This window comes from Pleurodeles waltl, chromosome 7 (genome assembly GCF_031143425.1).
Source record: "Pleurodeles waltl isolate 20211129_DDA chromosome 7, aPleWal1.hap1.20221129, whole genome shotgun sequence".
Lineage (NCBI taxonomy): Eukaryota > Metazoa > Chordata > Amphibia > Caudata > Salamandridae > Pleurodeles > Pleurodeles waltl.
In genome coordinates, this window is record NC_090446.1 from 1,349,278,133 (window position 1) to 1,349,297,733 (window position 19,601).

Here is a 19,601-nt window from a genome sequence, read left to right on the forward strand (position 1 = left end):
AAAAAATATCTGATAAAAAACAGGTACAATTCTTAAGTACAATTAAAAGGTTAATTCAGAACACCCCTTTTTCTTAGGGATACTCGAGGTTCTCACAATTCCCACCATTAAGTTTACATGGCATTTAAAATACACTTACACAATATTCTGCAGATGGCAGCACGGCAACAGCTGATCCTGAATTGAGGATTCTTTAATGCATTCAAAGAAGTCTTTTTTCTTTGGCGATGTCATGCCTGGCACATGCACAACAGATAAGCCACACTGAAGTAGACGTGAGAGCAGGGCATGGACAAATGGAAACTGGGTGCCTGCTTCACTCCATGAAATACTAATGTTTTCTCAGATAAATGGCATACATTATTTTAAAAATATTTATTGAAAACCTGTCAGACAACTGGATCCCCATTTTAAAGCCGCTCAGTTTCTAGATTGCCCAGGTTATAACAAACTTGATTTTGTTACAGGCATTGACATGAACGGAATAACTATCCCAATCATTATTTCTTTCTGTAATGATTAACAAAAATGCTTACATTGTCATCCTTGGAAGGGTGAATCATTTCAATCAATCGCTGTACAATTTTCTCTTCATTGAGCCACTGTAGAAACAAAAATAAAGGAGCTGAGCAGACTTCAATGCACAGCAAGCAACAGCAATGGTTACTGCAGGGCTACCACACAGCTCAAAAGTATTTTTTTAAAAATAATTTTCTTTAAGATTTTTCAGAAAATTTAGAACAAACAACAAAAAAGCCCACAAGGACGGTGCATACAGAATTGTAAACTGTATAGAGTCCCACACCAACGGGAGAAAGGTCCGAACCCCACTCCCTGCATACAAGTTCGTTGTAGCAGGGACACTAGCCCTGCGTCATCCAGCTGGCTCGACCAGGACCACTCCATAGACGAGGAATAATTCAAGGATCTAAAGTCCAAAGATGAGGGAAGCAGTAATGCACATACATAGGCCCAAAAACATTTATAACCAACTGCAGACAGAGGGAAATACAAACAGGGGGAAAAAGAAGGAAAAGGAAGGAAGGGCAGGGCAGTAACCAGATCACTTATAGCAGCCATGATGCCTGTGAAGTCGACAGTATCCAAACCGTCCCACACGTGACCCATCAGTGGCTCCACTACAGACATTCTAGATTTATTCCATATATCCCGCGGACGGGCACCCCCAGGGGTCAGCTCCCAGAAAGTCATCAATTGTTCATGGCAGAATGCAACATCACGCAGCCAATCCGATCCACAGCCCCAGCACATCGCAACCCTGTGCTTCGCAAGCAGCAGCAATATGCCCACCAATCGCCTGTGGGCCAACGCCACCTCTTCGACATATCCCAGCAAAGCAAGTTATGGGGAAAAGGGCAGCCGTAACCCGGTTATCCCCTCAACCAAAGTCATTACCTCATCCAGTAATTGCGTACCTCCCCACAAGTCCACGCAAGGTGCATAAAGTCAGCATTTGGTGCACGACACCGCTCGCATCCGCACGTAAACCCATGGCGTAGAGGCCCTTTGGCGTATAGTATATGCAATGGAGAAATTTGAACTGTATGAGCCGTAGTCTATAAATAAGGGGCCAGGGTCCTCAAATGCTCACAGCACTTCTGCCACATTTCCTCCGTAATAGTCTCCCCCACATCCGCCTCCCAGCGGGCCTTAGCAGCCCGACCAGCACCGCCCTTCTGATCCTGTATCCTATTTGTAGGAAGCTGGCTCTGTATATACTATTTCAAAGTAAGAAATAGTGTGCACAGAGTCCAAGGGTTCCCCTTAGAGGTAAGATAGTGGCAAAAATAGATAATTCTAATGGTCTATTTTGGGGTAGTGTAGTCGAGCAGTAGGCTTATCAGAGGGTAGTGTTAAGCATTTGTTGTACACACACAGGCAATAAATCAGGAACACACACTCAAAGACTTACTCCAGGCCAATACGTTTTTATTTAGAAAAATATCTTCTCTTAGTTTATTTTAAGAACCACAGGTTCAAGATTTACAAGTAATACTTCAATTGAAAGGTATTTCACTCAGGTATTCTAGGAACTTTGAATAATCACAATAGCATGTACAGTTTTGACAAAAATGGCAATAAGCTATTTTAAAAGTGGAGAGTGCAAAAATCAACAGTTCCTGGGGGAGGTAAGTAAATGTTAAGTTCACAGGTAAGTAAAACACTAATAGGGTTCAAAGTTGGGTCCAAGGTAGCCCACCGTTGGGGGCTCAAGGCAACCCCAAAGTTACCAAACCAGAAGCTCAAGGCCGGTCAGGTGCAGAGGTCAAAGTGGTGCCCAAAACACATAGGCTTCAATGGAAATAGGGGTGCCCTGGTTCCAGTCTGCCAGCAGGTAAGTGCCCGCGTCATCGGAGGGCAGACCAGGTGGTTTTGTAGGGCACTGGGGGGGGGGGGGGGGGGTAGGAGAGAACACAAGCAGTACACCGTCAGCGGCACAGGGGCGGCCGGGTGCAGAGTGCAAACAGGCGTCGGGTTTCTGATAGGAATCAATGGGGTCTCTTCAACGATGCAGGCCGGCACGGGGGGGGAAGGGGGGCTCCTCGGGGTAGCCACAACCTGGGCTAGGCAGAGGGTCGCTCCTGCACTGAAGTTCGGTTCCTTCAGGTCCTGGGTGCTGCGGGTGCAGTGCTGGTTCCAGGCGTCGGGTTCCTTGTTACAGGCAGTCGCGGTCAGGGGGAGCCTCTGGATTTCCTCTGCAGACGTCGCTGTGGGGGCTCAGGGGGGTCAACTCTGTGCGGCTCACTGGCTCGCAGTCGCCGGGGAGTCCTCCCTGTAGTGTTTGTTAGTTTTCCGCAGGTCGAACCGGGGGTGTCGGGTGCAGAGTGGAAAGTCTCAAGCTTCCGGCGGGAAATGTGTGGTCGTTAAAAGTTGCTTCTTTGTTGCAGAAAGTTGCAGTTTCTTGAACAGGGCCGCAGTTCGAGAGCTTCTTGGTCCTTTAGATGCAGGGTAGTCCACTGAGGCTTCAGAGGTTGCTGGAACCTGTTGGATGCGTCGTTGTTGCAGTTTTCGAAGTAGGGAGACAGGCCGGTGGGGCTGGGGCCAAATCAGTGGTCATCTCAGTCTTCACTGCAGGGCTTCAGGTCAGCAGTCCTTCTTCTTTAGGTTGCAAGAATCTGATTTCCTGGGTGCCCCTAAATACTAAATTTAGGGGGGTGTTTAGGTCTGGGAGGGCAGTAGCCAATGGCTACTGTCCTCGAGGGTGGCTACACCCTCTTTGTGCCTCCTCCCTGAGGGGAGGGGGGCACATCCCTATTCCTATTGGGGGAATCCTCCAAACTCAAGATGGAGGATTTCTAAAGGCAGGGGTCACCTCAGCTCAGGACACCTTAGGGGCTGTCCTGACTGGTGGGTGACTCCCTTGTTTTTCTCATTATCTCCCCTGGACTTGCCGCCAAAAGAGGGGGCTGTGTCCAGGGGGCAGGCATCTCTACTAGCTGGAGTGCCCAGGGGCATTGTAACACAAAGCCTGAGCCTTTGAGGCTCACTGCTAGGTGTTACAGTTCCTGCAGGGGGGAGGTGTGAAGCACATCCACCCAGTGCAGGCTTTGTTTCTGGCCTCAGAGGGCACAAAGGCCCTCACCACATGGGGTCAGAAACTCGTATCTCAGCAGCAGGCTGGCACAGACCAGTCAGTCCTGCACCGAACAACTGGGTAAAATACAGGTGGCATCTCTAAGATGACCCTTGTGTGCATTTTTTAATAAATCCAACACTGGCATCAGTGTGGGTTTATTATTCTGAGAACTTTTATACCAAACTTCCCAGTATTCAGTGTAGCCATTATGGAGGTGTGGAGTTCGTTTTTGACAAACTCCCAGACCATATACTTAATATGGCCACACCGTACTTACAATGTCTAAGAATGGACTTTGACACTGTAGGGGCATATTGCTCATGCAGCTTTGCCCTCACCTGTGGTATAGTGCACCCTGCCTTAGGGCTGTAAGGCCTGCTAGAGGGGTGACTTACCTATGCCACAGGCAGCATTTTGCGTGCATGGCATCCTGAGGGGGATGCCATGTCAACTTTGCCTTTTTCTCCCCACCAACACACACAATCTGCAATGGCAGTGTGCATGTGTTAGTTGAGGGGTCCCTTAGGGTGGCACAACATATGCTGCAGCCCTTAGGGACCTTCCTTGGTCACAGGGCCCTTGGTACCACTGGTACCTTTTACAAGGGACTTATCTGTGTGCCAGTGGTGTGCCAATTGTGGAAACAATGGTACACTTTAGGTGAAAGAACACTGGTGCTGGGGTCTGGTTAGCAGGGTCCCAGCACACTTCAGTCAAGTCAGCATCAGTATTAGGCAAAAAGTGGTGGGTAACTGCAACAGGGAGCCATTTCCTTACACTAGTGTATAAGTTAGTTATGAGCTTACGCAGCGTCTGCGCCCGGAACAACACCTCCAAAGCCGGACACACCGGGGGAGTCTCAGGAAGACCAGCGAGGCACGCGCGAAGCATCGTGAGAACACGCAGCACATATAGCCTGTGCAACACGGTATCGCGGCCCCCCCAGCACAGTCTCCGAAGAAACCAAGCGCCAGTTCGCAAACCAATTCCCCAGCTCTGACAGATCCCACTCCCGGAGGAAATCGCATATTCCCGTATCTCTGAACATCCTTTCATCCGCGACATCCAGTACCAACATCGAGGGAGCAAAAGGTGCATCCACACCAGACCGTCGTAGTACCGCGATCCATGCCCTGATAGTGCACTGCGCTGTACTCACGCCGCGCACCCTGTGTTGAGGAATGGCACCAAACACTATGGACAGGCAATCGGCCCACACCGCGTCGCTTTCGGCGCCAGTTGTGGTAGATACCGCACAGGATGCAACCAATAATATGCAAAATGGGCCTGAGCGCAGTAATAATAAAGCTCCAAATCAGGGGCGGCAATCCCACCCAGCTCAAAGGGTAGCGTCAGTGTCTCCCAAGAAATCCTAGGCTGCCCGCCCACCCAAACCAGTCGTATTAGAGCAGACCGAAGGCGCCGCAAAAAACTCGAAGTAAGAATAAGAGGCAGATTCACGAACAGGTATAAAAATTTAGGCAGCACCACCATTTTCAAAATCGCAATGCGCCCCAAAAGTGAGAGTGGCAACGAGCGCCACGCCTCGGCCCTGTCCTCCAACCATGCTATTGCCTTGCCGTAGTTAGCCATCCAGAGTGTCTCGACGTCCCGGCTCAGCCAAACTCCCAAATAACGCACCGGGCCATCTGTCCATCCGATTGGATACCAGGAGACAAATTCCACTGTCCCCCCGAGAGGGGCAGCACCACCGACTTAGACCAATTAATTGTTATACCGGAGAAAGCACCAAATCGTACAATCTCATCAAGCAGCACATTCAGATTTTTCTGCGGCTCACGTACATACAGTGCGATGTCATAAGCATACAAGGACAGCAAAATGGGCCGCTGTCGAAACGGCAGTCGCCTCTGATTAGAATGTTGCCGCAGATATGCCACGAGTGGCTCCATCGCTACCGCAAAAAGCAGCTGGGAAAGAGGGCATCCCTGGCAGGTCCCCCGAGCAATCCTGAAGGGGTCCAAGACAGTGCCATTGAGTCACAATTTAGCTGTGGGTTCGGAGTACAGCAGCCGGATCAGTTGTACAAAACGCGCACTCATGCCCATTCTTGCAAGCAGTGCAAACATATACTCCCAAGCTAGCGAGTCGAAGGCCTTAGTAGCATCCAAAACCACCACCACAGCATCATCCTCAGCATCAATCGCACTTGCAAAGTATGTGCGCAAATTGTGAGACGTGGATCTACCTGGCACAAACCTAGAACTGGTCCGGCAGTACCAACTTCGGCAAAAACTACTGCAACTGTCTCGCAATCATCTTAGCCAGGATTTTATTATCAATATTAATCATGGAGAGCGGGCGATAGGAGTCACAGCAGAGCAGATTCTTACCCGGCTTTAAAATCGTTACAAACAGAGCCTTGCGAAAAGAGGCAGGTAGAACCCCAGTCTCCATAGACTCCGCATAGACCTCCAGAAGATGAGGAGCCAAAATATCAGTATACTCCTTATAAAACGCAGGGGTCCGACCATCCGAGCCAGGGGCCCAATTATATTTCCCCAAGAAGCAGATTTCCCGAAGCGAGGCCTCCTCGTACCGCGACACTGCCTCCCGCAAAGCGGCCAGAGTGGTCCCTGACCAGTCCGTCACCTCAAGAGCCGCAGTCCTATCCTCCAAGTCAGCCAGTTCGCTTCTCAATGACTTCAGTACACCGTGCTGTTTCGCAAGACAAACACAGCGGATCACCTCCTTAAAGGCCTCCCACAATGTGCCCGCCGAACTCACGGAGCCGCGATTTTCCGTAAAATAATGGATAATGTCCTCATGGACCTCGGCAAAAAATACCTCATCTCTCAGCGCCCCATGGGGGAGGCGCCACAGCCCTACACACCCAGGCCCACCAGGCAGCGTCAGCACCAACTTAACTGGCAAATGATCATACAGAGTTCTCGCCATATACTCCACTGACTGCTTCCAGAGCTCCACGTCCCTGGAGCAAAGCCAGCGGTCAATGCAGGACCAACTGTTATGAGCGTGATTGATGCATGTGCCCTCCCGAACAGTCACATGCCTAGCCTGCCAGATATCCACCAGGGCTCCCTCCATCATAACGGACGACAGAGCCCTAGCAGCAGACACATGTTGCACCCTGGTCTGACTTTCACGGTCCATCATAGGATCCAGAACAACATTGAAGTCGCCACCCCAGATCACCACGCCGCTGCCCAGCGAGTCAACCAAACGCCACACCTCCCGAAAGAATTCAGGGTCATCTGTGTTCGGGCTTTACACCAAGACAAGCCTACAAACTCAGTCCAGTAGCATGCCACGTATCGAGACGTAATGGCCATTAGAAACAATAATAAATCTGAGTGCGCCACTGCAAACCCCTGCAAATCAAAATCGCCACTCCACGAGCGTAATTCGAGAATACCACACTAACATTCTCCAATCTAGCCAGCCTTTAGTCAACACTGCGTATCAGCCACCAAATGGGTCTCCTGCAACATACATCTATCTATTGCATGGCGCTTAATGTAAGCTGACATAAGGCGCACCTTGCAGTCATCATTCAAGCCACGCACATTCCAAGTGAGACATCTAACAAAGGTCTCACTCCCCAGCCCCATGACTCAGTCAGTCACAAACCTAACACAGCCACTGCACTCTACCCTGCCAGGCAACCCCAAAGAAAAAAAGGAGGGAACAGAGAGGAGACAGGTCACAAATAGAAATCCAAACCAAAAACATGCAGCTCCCCCTCCCACGCAGCCCCCCAAACCGGGTCAAAGCGGATAACCCACCCCCCAAAACATCAGTAATCCCTTTTCCAAAACACATTAGAGAAACAGGACTCATCCAAGGGGCGAAGGCTGAGCCATTCCTCCCGCCACTCCAAACGGGACAGGAGGAGAAGGGCAAAGGGCCATTCAATAGCAAAACCAATGGGGCGATCGAAAGGGCAGCACCACAACGCAGTGGTGCCCAGCAATTGTCAAGAAAAAGGAACAGCTCCAGGAGACCGCACCCCTTCCTATGCTAGTCAGTGTCACTTAAGTCTGCATGTTCAGGCCCAGCAGTTCCCGGGAGCGCCACCGCCGGCTTCCTAGGCACTGTTCTGGCAAACTTAGCGGCAAGTTTGGGATCTGTGAAAAAGAGGAGTTTACCTCCGTGTTGCACCTTAAATTTCGCCGGGTAGATGAGGGAAAACTTTGCGTCAGTTTGACTCAGTGTGCGTTTAACTGATAGAAACGCTTGGCGCGCAGCCTGTACAGTGGGAGTATAATCCGGAAAAATATTCAGCTCAGTGTTCTTGTAAACCACTGGTCTCTGCTCCCTGGACAGTCCAATGACAGTGTCTCTATCTTGGTAATTCAGTAGACGTGCAATGATTGGACGCAGCGGGGCCCGAGGGCCCAGGGACCTATGCGCCCGCTCCACTACCAACATTCGTGAAAGTTCTCCGTCAACATTTCCTCCACAAAATCTCCATTCTGCCCATAGCTGTCGACTCCGGAAGACCCACTATACAAATATTGTTGCGGCGCGACCAAGCCTCCAAGTCTTCATTTTTGTTCCGAAGAACTTCAAGCACCCGCTCCATTTGGAGCAGCTGCTCCGGATCACCGGTGCGTTGATCTCCCAGCTCCGAGGTGCGCGCTTCCAAATGGTCAAGCCGAATATCATGATCGTCTACCCGGGCTTTAATTCTATCGAGCTGCACCGTCAAATGATCCAGCTTAACATCAATGCCAGCAAGGCTGCTCTTAAGATCAAGGAACATAGCCTTAATCGAGGTCTCCGAGACACCTTCTTCAGCAGGGACTTCACCAAGTGGGGGAGCAGAGGTACCAGCCCTCCTCTTCCCGCCGTCAAAGGTGTACTTGGCTTGCTTCTGTTCCGACTTGCCCATGACCAGACCGCTAGCAGAACATGGATAGAACACAAGCTCCATGTCACCATGCAAATGACAGCAGGTCAGCAGAGAGCCTCACGTATGGCAGCTCCAGACACCCAGAAGCAACACAAGTCAACTCGGCCAGGTTACCAGGTCCATCCCAGACACTCCAGATCTCTCCACTGATCAGTGCCGCGTACTTCCAGCGACTCACCACCTCAGCGACCCGTGGGGAGCAAAGAGTGGACCAACTCCTCAGAGCCACCCAGCTCCACAAGTCAGGTTAGCTCACTCCCACGCGCCACACTCAATAGGGTCGCGCAGCCTCCTGCAAAATGTCAATAGCCAGATATAAACAATATCTGAGGCGTTCACCGCTAACCATGGCCCGCGTCCATCCCCACCGGCTCGACCCAGCCGGTGAAAACCACACACAGTATTCAGGCCCAAGAGAGAACACCCCCGCGGCCCCAGGCCCGCCAGACTTCTAATCCACAATGGCGGCCGCCCGCCGCATATCTTCACCGCCTGCCGCACAAGAGAGCGCCCGACCGGCACTCAATCCAATGGCGGCCAGACTAGTCCTGGCCCCCGAAAGGGTCAGCCCCACCGAGCCAGGAACACCAGCAGGCCCACCAAAAGCCAGGGCAGCCCACGCTCCAGCAGCCCAGCCAATCCGGCAGGCCCCTGTCGCGGGGCTCCCCAGCACACCGGTCTCCAAAGGGACCGCGGCCCGAATCAGCCGCCGATCTGGTCCCGAGAGGGAAAAGCTACACTCTCTCCCCCAAACTTCTGGTGCAGCAGCTCCAAGCCGCACCGCGCCCCGGAAAGCCCACCAGCAACGCCAAGGAGCCTCCCTTCGTCACGCTCAGGCGCCGCAGTCCGCGGCCAGACAGAGGCCCGGCAAGTCGAGGTGGCCCGTAGCGGCCCCAGCAGGACATCCTCTAGCAACTCACCAGTCCGCTAGGGGCCTCGGGGCTTAAATTAAAGGTATTCGCATCACTCCAGCAGGATAAGTTGATAAAAAAAGTCCTGATGCCGAGCAGGGTCTCACGCTGTGACGGCCATCTTGCTCGGAGGCCAAGCCACGCCCCCACACAGCTCTAAAGTATTGAAATGGTAAATGTTATTTATTTATAAATAGTGGTCTAATATTGGTAAATAAGCAATAGTTGGAGGTCTTCCGGAGAAGCAAAAGTTATTTGTAGTCATAGCTCTAAAAATCATGAGAATCGTCATTAGAAGTTAAACATTAAATTGCGCCATGTGAGTGTAGGTTTACCAAGTATGAGACAAGAAAAATAAAATCACTTCTGAAAAAAGCTATTTGGTCTCATTTTTGCAATGCGCCCATTAGCTGACTATTTTAAATCCAATTCATGTTTTTTTTTCCAACTTTAAAAGGAATCCAATTCAAAACTTAAAATGTGATCAAAATGATTCTCTTAAACAGTGAATCATTTGAAAAAAGAAAAACTACACATGCAACAGGTTTATGAATCCGCAAATGTAACATATGTAACACTGCACAATAAAGGTAAGTTCAAATTCCTATATCCTATAATTCGATGAAATGGCAGATATACACTCATTTATTTATGGACAGCAAGACTTTAAGCACTCTCAGATAAGGCATCATATTAAAGGTGCAGGGAGATTACGAGTTAAATGAAAATTCATGTAATGGTGAAGAATTACAAGTATAAAGCTTTTCTTACTTCATCATAGACTCTTCAAGACAAACACTCAAAATCACAACGAGTGGTAGCTTGACATATGTTTGACGTTGGTCCATTCAAAGTCAGAGGCAGGTTGTCGACATGAAGAGTAAGTATTTGGTCTCTCAAGATACAGCATAAAATTATACATGGAACAGTCTATAATGCAATTGAGTGCCTGGCTATAGTTCTGTTATGTTTCTTTTATTACTTTATCACTATATCGCTCCAATGCGGAGGATGGGGTAACAAACACTAGGAACACAACTTTCTAAGAAATGTGTTTGATCAATGCCTTGTGAAAATGTTCAATTGAAACTGGCAAACAAATTTGTTAGACTCCCATGGAAGTCTTGAACTTCTGATGTGGTTGAACACCTCTTATGAAATTCTTCATAACAGGTACAATTTAAAAAAAAAAAAAAAACACGGAAAAGGCTCTACCCTTACTGGAAGAGAATTGGTGATCAGGATTTTGCTAGATGCAGTAGATATTTTTCTTATAGACCATGAGCGTGGACTTCAAATTTAGGCCATGGGTATCACTTAGGGGGATGGGGTCTAGCATTATTTTTTTTTGCAATGCATGGATGCCTAAAGATGGAAAATATGTGATAGCAAGTCATCACTCTTTGCCTTTTGTCTGATATTACTGGATTAGCAGCCATAGCTGAAAAAATAATGGTTTTCATATTTTTAACAAATAGCTTACACATTCATTACAATGTGTGGAAAAAAAAAATCTAATTTGACCAGATTGGTTAAATTCAATATAATGTAAAAATAATTATGATTATTAATTGTAATAATAACATAATAGTACTTAAAATAATAATAAAACATCATTGTATACTTCATATTGATTTAGATTATAGGCATAATTTTCACTTACAATTTCAAACAATAATTGTCAAATCTTACGTAGGCAATGTATGTCATGAGTGAACAAACACAATTTTATCATTCACATTTGTCGTCACCTTCTTCTGGATAGGGGTCATCATTCTCTGCACCGGTTTGATTTTCACAGGTGGGCAGTCTGCTGTCTATATGACTAAGTGCAATGACCTGTGCAGACACATGTTGGCAGTTTGCATTTCCTAGTGCACGCTAGTAGATCTAACAAAGCCTGAGGTGCTGGCTGCCCCTCCCTCCAGTCCACTACCAGTTACTCTGCTCCCTTGGGTTTTTCCAACTTCCACCCTCTCCAAATGGACAAGGTGTCTGTGGATCATTCACAAGACATCTCTTGCTAATAGATGCTTGATAATTTGCATGTTCAGTATGTTTCTTTAGACAGTCCCTGTAAGGTGAGAGTTGATAACGGTATCTCACCTTATTTGCACAGATTGGGTGATAACTCAAGTCATTCACGTGGTGATCCGAAGATTTTGGTGCATACAGCAAGCATGAGAAATACTTCAATTTGTTAATTAGCTCTTAAGAGAGATCCCATTCATCCCCAAGCTGCAAAAATCTTTCCTGTGTATGTCTGTTGGCAGACAGGATTTTGAATGCACTTTGTCCTTTCCCCGCAAATGAGCTTAATGTGTCACATCTGTTAAACGCATGGAAACCTATCATAGCTCAAACATTTTCACCAAGAGTTGAAGCTTTTTTCCCCCCCAATGCCAAGGACTCGCACGCGTACATTAGTACCATATTTTGGAAACAATTTAGCCATGATTCTTTCATTGAATCACAAGCACATCGATGTCATCTTAACTTATCATTACTGTCTCGTATCCCTTATTCGCAGCATGTAGTAAGAAACACCCATGTGCTTCTTCATGGATCAGGCACTTTGTGGGTCCCTTCAGGTGTGATTTTGTAGCATTTATCTTCACAGTTCGCAAACTGTTTTATTCTCAAGCTTTACAAAACAGAATTGTAAGGTGCACACACTAATATCATAAATAGTCCTTGAGCAGTTTTGTGTATTTGAACAGAGGTTTTATTGCTGGCCATCTGCACCACTTCTTATGGCCAATCACTGCAAAATCTCACCATGATCATTGATTATAGCCCATTCTGAGCCAACACGTGTTTCGTCATCTGGGAGTTTCCTTGTGACTTCATTAGGGCTGAAAATAACACAAACAAACCTCTGTTGTAAAACATTCAACAGATTAAGTAGTACCACCACCAGACATCCAATCCTGTTGTCTCAATGTTACAATTTTAGGTGGAAACCAAACATAATATAGTAAGAAACAAAAATGCAACCATTTGTTTCCCACGAATATAGTGCCCTACAATAAATCCCTTGCACATAGCCATATTGATATAATGTACATTAATAATAATAAGACCCTGACTTAACTGAGAAGTGTGCTGGGACCCTACTAACCAGGCCCCAGCACCAGTGTTCTTTCACCTAAAATGTACCATTGTTTCCACAATTGGCACACCCCTGGCACACAGATAAGTCCCTTGTAAAAGGTACCAGTAGTACCAAGGGCCCTGTGACCAGGGAAGGTCCCTAAGGGCTGAAGCATATGTTGTGCCACCCTAAGGGACCCCTCACCTAACACATGCACACTGCCATTGCAGATTGTGTGTGTTGGTGGGGAGAAAAAGGCAAAGTCGACATGGCATCCCCCTCAGGATGCCATGCACACAAAATACAGCCTGTGGCATAGGTAAGTCATCCCTCTAGCAGGCCTTGCAGCCCTAAGGTAGGGTGCACTATACCACAAGTGAGGGCATAGCTGCATGAGCAATATGCCCCTACAGTGTCTAAGTCAATTCTTAGACATTGTAAGTACAGTTGTGGCCATATTAACTATATGTATATATACAACATGTATTGTGCCGCCCTCACAGACCCCTCTCTTGGCATATGCACACTGCCATTGCAGGCTGTCTTGGTGCAGCTAAAAGTGAAAACATGACATTGCACGCAGCCTGTGTGCCCTGTCCCCTAACACTGCATGCAATCTATGTAGGTCACCCCTACAGCAGGCCGTATGGCCCTGGGGCAGGGTGCATTGTATTACATATGTTTGCACACCTGTAAGAGCAAATATGCCACTGCTATGTATTTGATTCTTAGACCTAGTGAGTGATCAGGGAAGACATTTTATGTACATATGCTGGACACTGGTCAATGAGAGTTCCCCAGCAACACGATTGCTTTCTTGAAAATAGGGTTGTTTGGTATCAAACATCCTGTATTTAAAAAAAAACAAAAACCTCAGACCCAGGAGGCTGAATAGTGACGTTACACTTGCGGGGCACTTGTTTTCATATTCATTTTCTGCAGACCAACAGGCGCTACCTGCAGTTCAGAGTGGGCCAGGAACATTTTCTAGTTTGAACTGCTGGTTTCTGGGCTCACCAGTACCCTCAGATGTTCACAAAAGTGATGGTGGTCGTTTCAGAGCACTTTTGATGTTCGAGGGTACCAGGCTTCCCATACGTTGATGACTGGCTGCTGACAGCAGGCTCGCCTCAGTCAGTTGTCTTCCTCTAGACAACATCAACTTATTAACATTGTTGGACTTCTCTCCTTCGCAGGCACTCCTGTTCATTGGAGCCGTTCTGGATATTGTACAGTTTTGTGTACCTTGCGCACGGGCATCAACTCAATCTTCAGATTGTTTTCTTCAGCTGTCGAGTCTGGTTGTGTTTTCAATGTACTCCAGTTCAGACTGTATTAGGTCTTTTTTCAGATCTTGAAACCTCCATTCCATCTATATTATTGAATGCAGTACTTTTCCCTTGCGTTCCGGGGTCAAAGAACATTCTATCCTGATTGTCTCTATCAAGGCCCTCAAGGCGAAGCCTTATTTCTCAAAGGGGCAATAAAGCCAGTTCCCTTGCGTCAGGGAACCAGGGCATATTCACCATGCTTTCTCATCCTCAAAAAGGATAGTTTTTTAAGACCAAATTGGATCTCTGGCCGTTAAATAGTTACATCAGACAGACAGACAGACATACATACATGGCCACACTTCAGGATGTGATATCATTGCTGCAGTAAGACTGCTTTTTGTCAGCACTAGATGTAAAAAGACTATTACTTTCACATTCCTGCACAACCAGCACATCACAAATACTGCCGATTTGTGATAGAAGAATGTCCCTACCAATTTAAAGTGTTTCCCTTCGGATATTTACAGTAGTAGTGGCTCACTTGTGCAGGCAGAAAATCCTTGTCTACCCATCCCTGGGTGACTGGCTCATCAAAGCCAGCAATCTGTCAATGCTTACATCGTACCCAAGTCACAATAGATTTACTTTATCAATTAGTTTTCACCATAAACTTTCAGAAGTCACACCTCCACCCACTTCAGATACAGCCCTGTTTAGGGGCCATCCTCAATACAGTGTGGGAAAAGCATGCCCAAATGCAGCCAGGATAAAAAATGTTTTAAAAAAAAACTTAAAATACAGCTTTCTCATTTTCGTCCCAACCACCGAGTCAGAGTAAAAATAATCATGAAGCTCCTGGGAATGATGGCTTCTTGCGATGTGAAGACTAGCATGTGGTAGTATTGCATATGCCCGTCACAGGAATGTCTTTGACACTAATGGTCTCAAGCACATGATCAATTAGATGATCAAGTGTTGGTGGACAGGCGCACCAACCAACCTGTTAAAAGGGCGGCCACTTCTGGACCCTGTTCCCCCAGATCATTCTGACAACTGACGCCCCTCAGACAAGGTCAGGTGCTCACCTACAAGGCCTCACAGTCCAGGGTCTCTGGGATTACAGAGAGGCCTGTGCATCATCTTTCTAGAGCTGCTAGCTTTTCACCTAGCACTCAAAGCCTTTGTGATTTATCTCCTCAACAAAGTAGTTCTCATACGCACAGACAATCATTTCCTATGTGCAAAAATTGGTGGGAGGAGGTTGGGACAAAGTAACAGACATCCTTTACAGCTGTCTCGCTCTGCACAGACAATTTGGTATTGGGCAATTCACCACAATATATATACCTGCTAGCGGAACACCTCCCAGGAACGCACAACAATTTTGCTGACCTTCTCAGCAGGATGCGGCCACAAGTGGAAACTCCACCCCAAGTTCTTCTCCCCTACTTTCAGAAGTGGGGATTTTCAGACATAGACCTCTTTGCAACAAAAGCAAACGAGAAATTCCCAAACATCGCATCCAAGTTCCCACATCCTCCGTCCAAGGGCAATGCTGTATGGATGAACTGGTCAGGGACATTTGCCTATGTTTTTCACAAACAAATTGGCAACTCACTACACAACCAAGGCAGACACATTGGACTCCTATTTAAAACAGAAGAAAAACATCAGCACCAACCCCTTTACTAAAATACCCTTTAAGAATAAACCATCCCAACCTCTACAGTCCTTCAAACAAATATCCCAGGATGAATTTATGGATTTGGTCAAAGCAAGCAGACCTTCTGGTTGCCCTTCTGACCCTTGCCCACCACAAATCTTCAAGAACATCCTGCTATCTACTTCTGCTGCCACACCTGTAAGAAGAATCATCAACAACTCTTTAACTTCAGGAACTTTTCCTACAGACCTGAAAAAGGCATACATACGACCATTATTAAAGAAAACAAACCTAGACCCGCAAGACCCCAACAACTACAGACCTATCACAAATGGACCTTTCCTGGGCAAATTGATAGAAAGAGCAGCATTCGCCCAGATGTCACAATTCATTGAAGAAAATCCTATACTTTCAGATTTCCAAACTGGATTCCGCCCAAGAAGAAGCACTGAATCGACACTCATGGCAATCTGGGACGATCTTAAAAACAGTCGACCGAAATGGAGTTGCTGCACTACTTCTCTTGGACCTCTCAGCTGCCTTTGATACGGTTGACCATGACACCCTAACTCAAAGACTCCACGAAGCCGACATACAAGGGATTGCTCTCGACTGGATTACTTCCTATCTCCAAAAAAGAGCGAATATCATCCACTCGCCCCCCTTCTCGTCCGAACCCTACCTCACAAAAACAGGGGTCCCCCAAGGGTCAATCATCTCACCTTTGCTTTTTAACATCTACATGATATCTTTACCAGAACTGATCAATGATTTCCATCTCACATGCTACAACTATGCAGATGACACACAAATACTACTTCAATTAGAAGACCCCAAAAACATTGAAAACTCACAAATCTTCAGTTGCCTCAGAGCCGTTGATCAGTGGATGACCTGGAGCCATCTCAAACTAAATACCTCCAAAACAGAAATACTCATATGTGGTGACTGGAAAAATTATGACCCTATGTGCGTCTGGCCTGACGATCTCGGACCACCTCCTCAATTATCCAAGGAAGTTAAAAACCTAGGAATCACCATGGATTCCAAGCTAACTATGAATGCCCAAGTAGACAAATTAGCACGCACAAGCTTCATCACCTTAAAGACTTTACGACGCATCTTCCCCCACCTCGGATTTCCACACAAGGTGCAAGCTACTATCTCACTTGTATTATCCAAACTGGATTATGCCAATAGCCTCTACCATGGATCATCTCTATCTGTTATGAAAAAACTACAACGTATCCAGAATTCCGCAGCCAGGCTACTACTACATATAAAGCCGCAAGCCCACATCTCCCCTGCCTTGAGAGCACTACACTGGTTACCCGTTGCCAGAAGATGCACTTTCAAGCTGCTTTGTATCACCCACAAAGCTATACATGGAACAGGACCGCTTTTTATCAGAAAGAAAATTACCAAATACATCCAACAAAGAACCCTCCGCTCAAGACTGGCACCCCGCCTTAGAACACCACCATACAAGAAAAAGACTGTAGGTGGTATATCCTTCTCCGTCCAAGCAGCCAAACTATGGAATTCATTACCCCCAACTATAAGAGCCACAGATAACTTTCTTGTTTTCAGAAAACTACTCAAGAGTTGGCTCTTTCCTTCATAACCACCTTTTTCAAACGACTATGAACTGCATATGCCTATGTGGATAAATCTTTTTTTCAGATTATATGTATATTTCTATTTATTTATACTTTCTTTGGAAAATATGTATTTCTATTTATTTATAGTTTCTTTGGAAAATAAGTATTGCTACTGTCATAACAATAAAATACACACACTCTTTTAAACCTGTCTGACGAAGTATTTTTTACCCATGATTCTAATTATGTATTTTATGTGCATATATGTGTGTGTATTCATGTGTGTGTGTATAAATATATATATATGTGTATGTGTATGTATGTGTATATGTTGTTTCTGTGCTTGGCATGTTTGTGGATCATTGCATGGCTCCTGTTTCTTGGGGTTGTTATACTAGATATCTATGAATTTCTGCTCTCATTTTATCACACTTATCTACTCATCACTCTTATGTCATGTCTCTATCAAACTATCCTCCATTCTCACTCTGACTCATCCCAAATCCCTTCGACCACTTTCATCTCCTAAATATCTCTGCCTAAGCTCTTCCCTCCACCTCCACATCTAACTCAGCAAACCTCACTCTACCTCTGTGACCTCCCACACAACCCTACTAAATTCTCCTGCATTCATCTCACCCTGCTACTATGCTCTCCCTAACCCTTCCACATACTCTTCCCCCTCCGCCCCCCTTTATTCATCCCAAACCTTTGGATTGAGTAAATGAAGGATATACTCCCAATTAACACTTCTGGATTTCTTTCCTCCTCCACCCCTCCATTACTCCAGTCAATCTAACTAACAAACTCTCATATCCGCGGCTCAAATTAACTCATAATAATACTAAAACTGTACTCATTATTAAATGATACTAATCCATCACTAATTCTTGTTGGGTTCCGGAGTAGAGTTCTACTCATCGAAAAGCGCTTAGACGCCTCGTCAGGGGTAGTAAGCGCTATATAAATACGATTACAATACAATACAATACGGTCTGGGAGTTTGTCAAAAACGAACTCCACAGCTCCATAGTGGCTACACTGAATACTGGGAAGTTTGGTATCAAACTTCTCAGAATAATAAAACAGCCACAGGCACCCGGGGAGGAGGGAGGATGTACGTGAATCTACAGCACTACATGCCACGAACACATGTTGACTGGATAAGTAACATTTACGTTCAATGGCATGCGTGGCTGCAAATACACATGCTCTGTGTAGACTGTAAAGCAGTTCCTCCATGAAAGCGATGGCTAGCTTGTAGGAGATGCAGTTGATTGTAAATATGTTCTCAGTACTGCTTGGCCTACACTAGCTTGCTGCATGAATATGAAAGAACATTTCTTCCAAGGTTAGTTCCTGGAGCTCGCTAACATGACAGATGTGAAAGCAACCAAAAAGGCCACTTTCCATGAGAAGTACTGAAGAGGACATGAGTGAAGTGGAAAGTTTTGCAAGTATGCAGCTATAGCTGTGAGATGCAAGTTAAAGGAGGTGTAAGCTAAATTAGCTTTTTGCACAGTAAGCAAGTAACAGATTATGGGCCAGATGTAGCAACAAACCAAATTGCGAGTTGCAATTTGCGAGTCCATCCGACTCGCAAATTGCAACTCGCAATTTGGTATGCAGTACGGTGTCTCAGACACCGACTGCGACTCGCTATGGGGTCGCAATGACCCACCTCATGAATATTCATGAGGTGGGTCGCAAATTAGTGCAAAGTAGTGTGGAGAACCAGGGTGGGAGTGTCCACGTTGGAGCTACAAGGATAATCTTGAGAGATGTTTGCCTGATCTGTCGAACTAAAAATGGAATGAAAGGGAGAGGAGAAAAGCATAGGCACATTTTCCTGACCAGTTTATCCATTGAGCTTTGCCTTTGGATTGGGGGTGTGGCTACCTGGAGGCGAGGTTTTGGCATTTTGATTGCTGCTGTGGCAAAAAGATCCAACTGTGGTGCTCCCCACTTTTGAAAGTAACTTTAACACTTGTGGGTGGAGTTCCTATTCATGGACTTGTTGCAGCGTCCTGCTGAGCAGGTCTGCAAAGTAGTTGTCTGTTCCCAGGAGATACTCCACCACTATATGAATGCGATGATGGAGAGCCCATCTTCATACTGTTTGAGAGGGTTGTGTCAATTGGAGTGACCTTGTTCACCGTTTCTGAAGCTTATACACTGCTAACACTGTCTGTATGGATTCGGACAACTTTGTGATAGAGGAAACGAATAAATGCTTTTAGGGCTAGAAATACCGACTGAAGCTCTGGGAAATTAATGTGTAGCAATTGGTGATGAGAATTCCAATGGTCCTGAATTGACAGGTTCTAAAGGTGAGCATCCCAACCTGTGTGTGAGGAGTCTGTTGTATGAGTGATCGGAGGCACAGGGTCTACAAAATGCCACCCCTTTAAGAGACTGGTGTCATTGCACCATTGCAGAGAGTGAGGAGTATGGCAGTCTAACACTAGATCTTCCGAATGATGCTGTGACTGAGTCCACTGTAGAGAGACATTGCTGAAGAGGGCGCATGTGGAGTCTGGCATGGGGAGCGATTACAATGCTT

The 19,601-nt window shown here is 46.5% G+C and overlaps 1 protein-coding gene across 4 annotated transcripts in view; it reads right to left on the bottom strand.

Moving 5' to 3' along the window:
* PPP6R1 (protein phosphatase 6 regulatory subunit 1) overlaps positions 1-19,601 on the bottom strand; it is a 745,577-nt gene that overhangs the window by 562,279 nt on the left and 163,697 nt on the right. For all 4 annotated transcript variants that reach the window (XM_069200760.1, XM_069200759.1, XM_069200761.1 and 1 more), the window contains exon 5: positions 537-602. In XM_069200760.1, the coding sequence (XP_069056861.1) occupies positions 537-602 (66 nt within the window). The remainder of the gene's footprint in view (positions 1-536; positions 603-19,601) is intronic.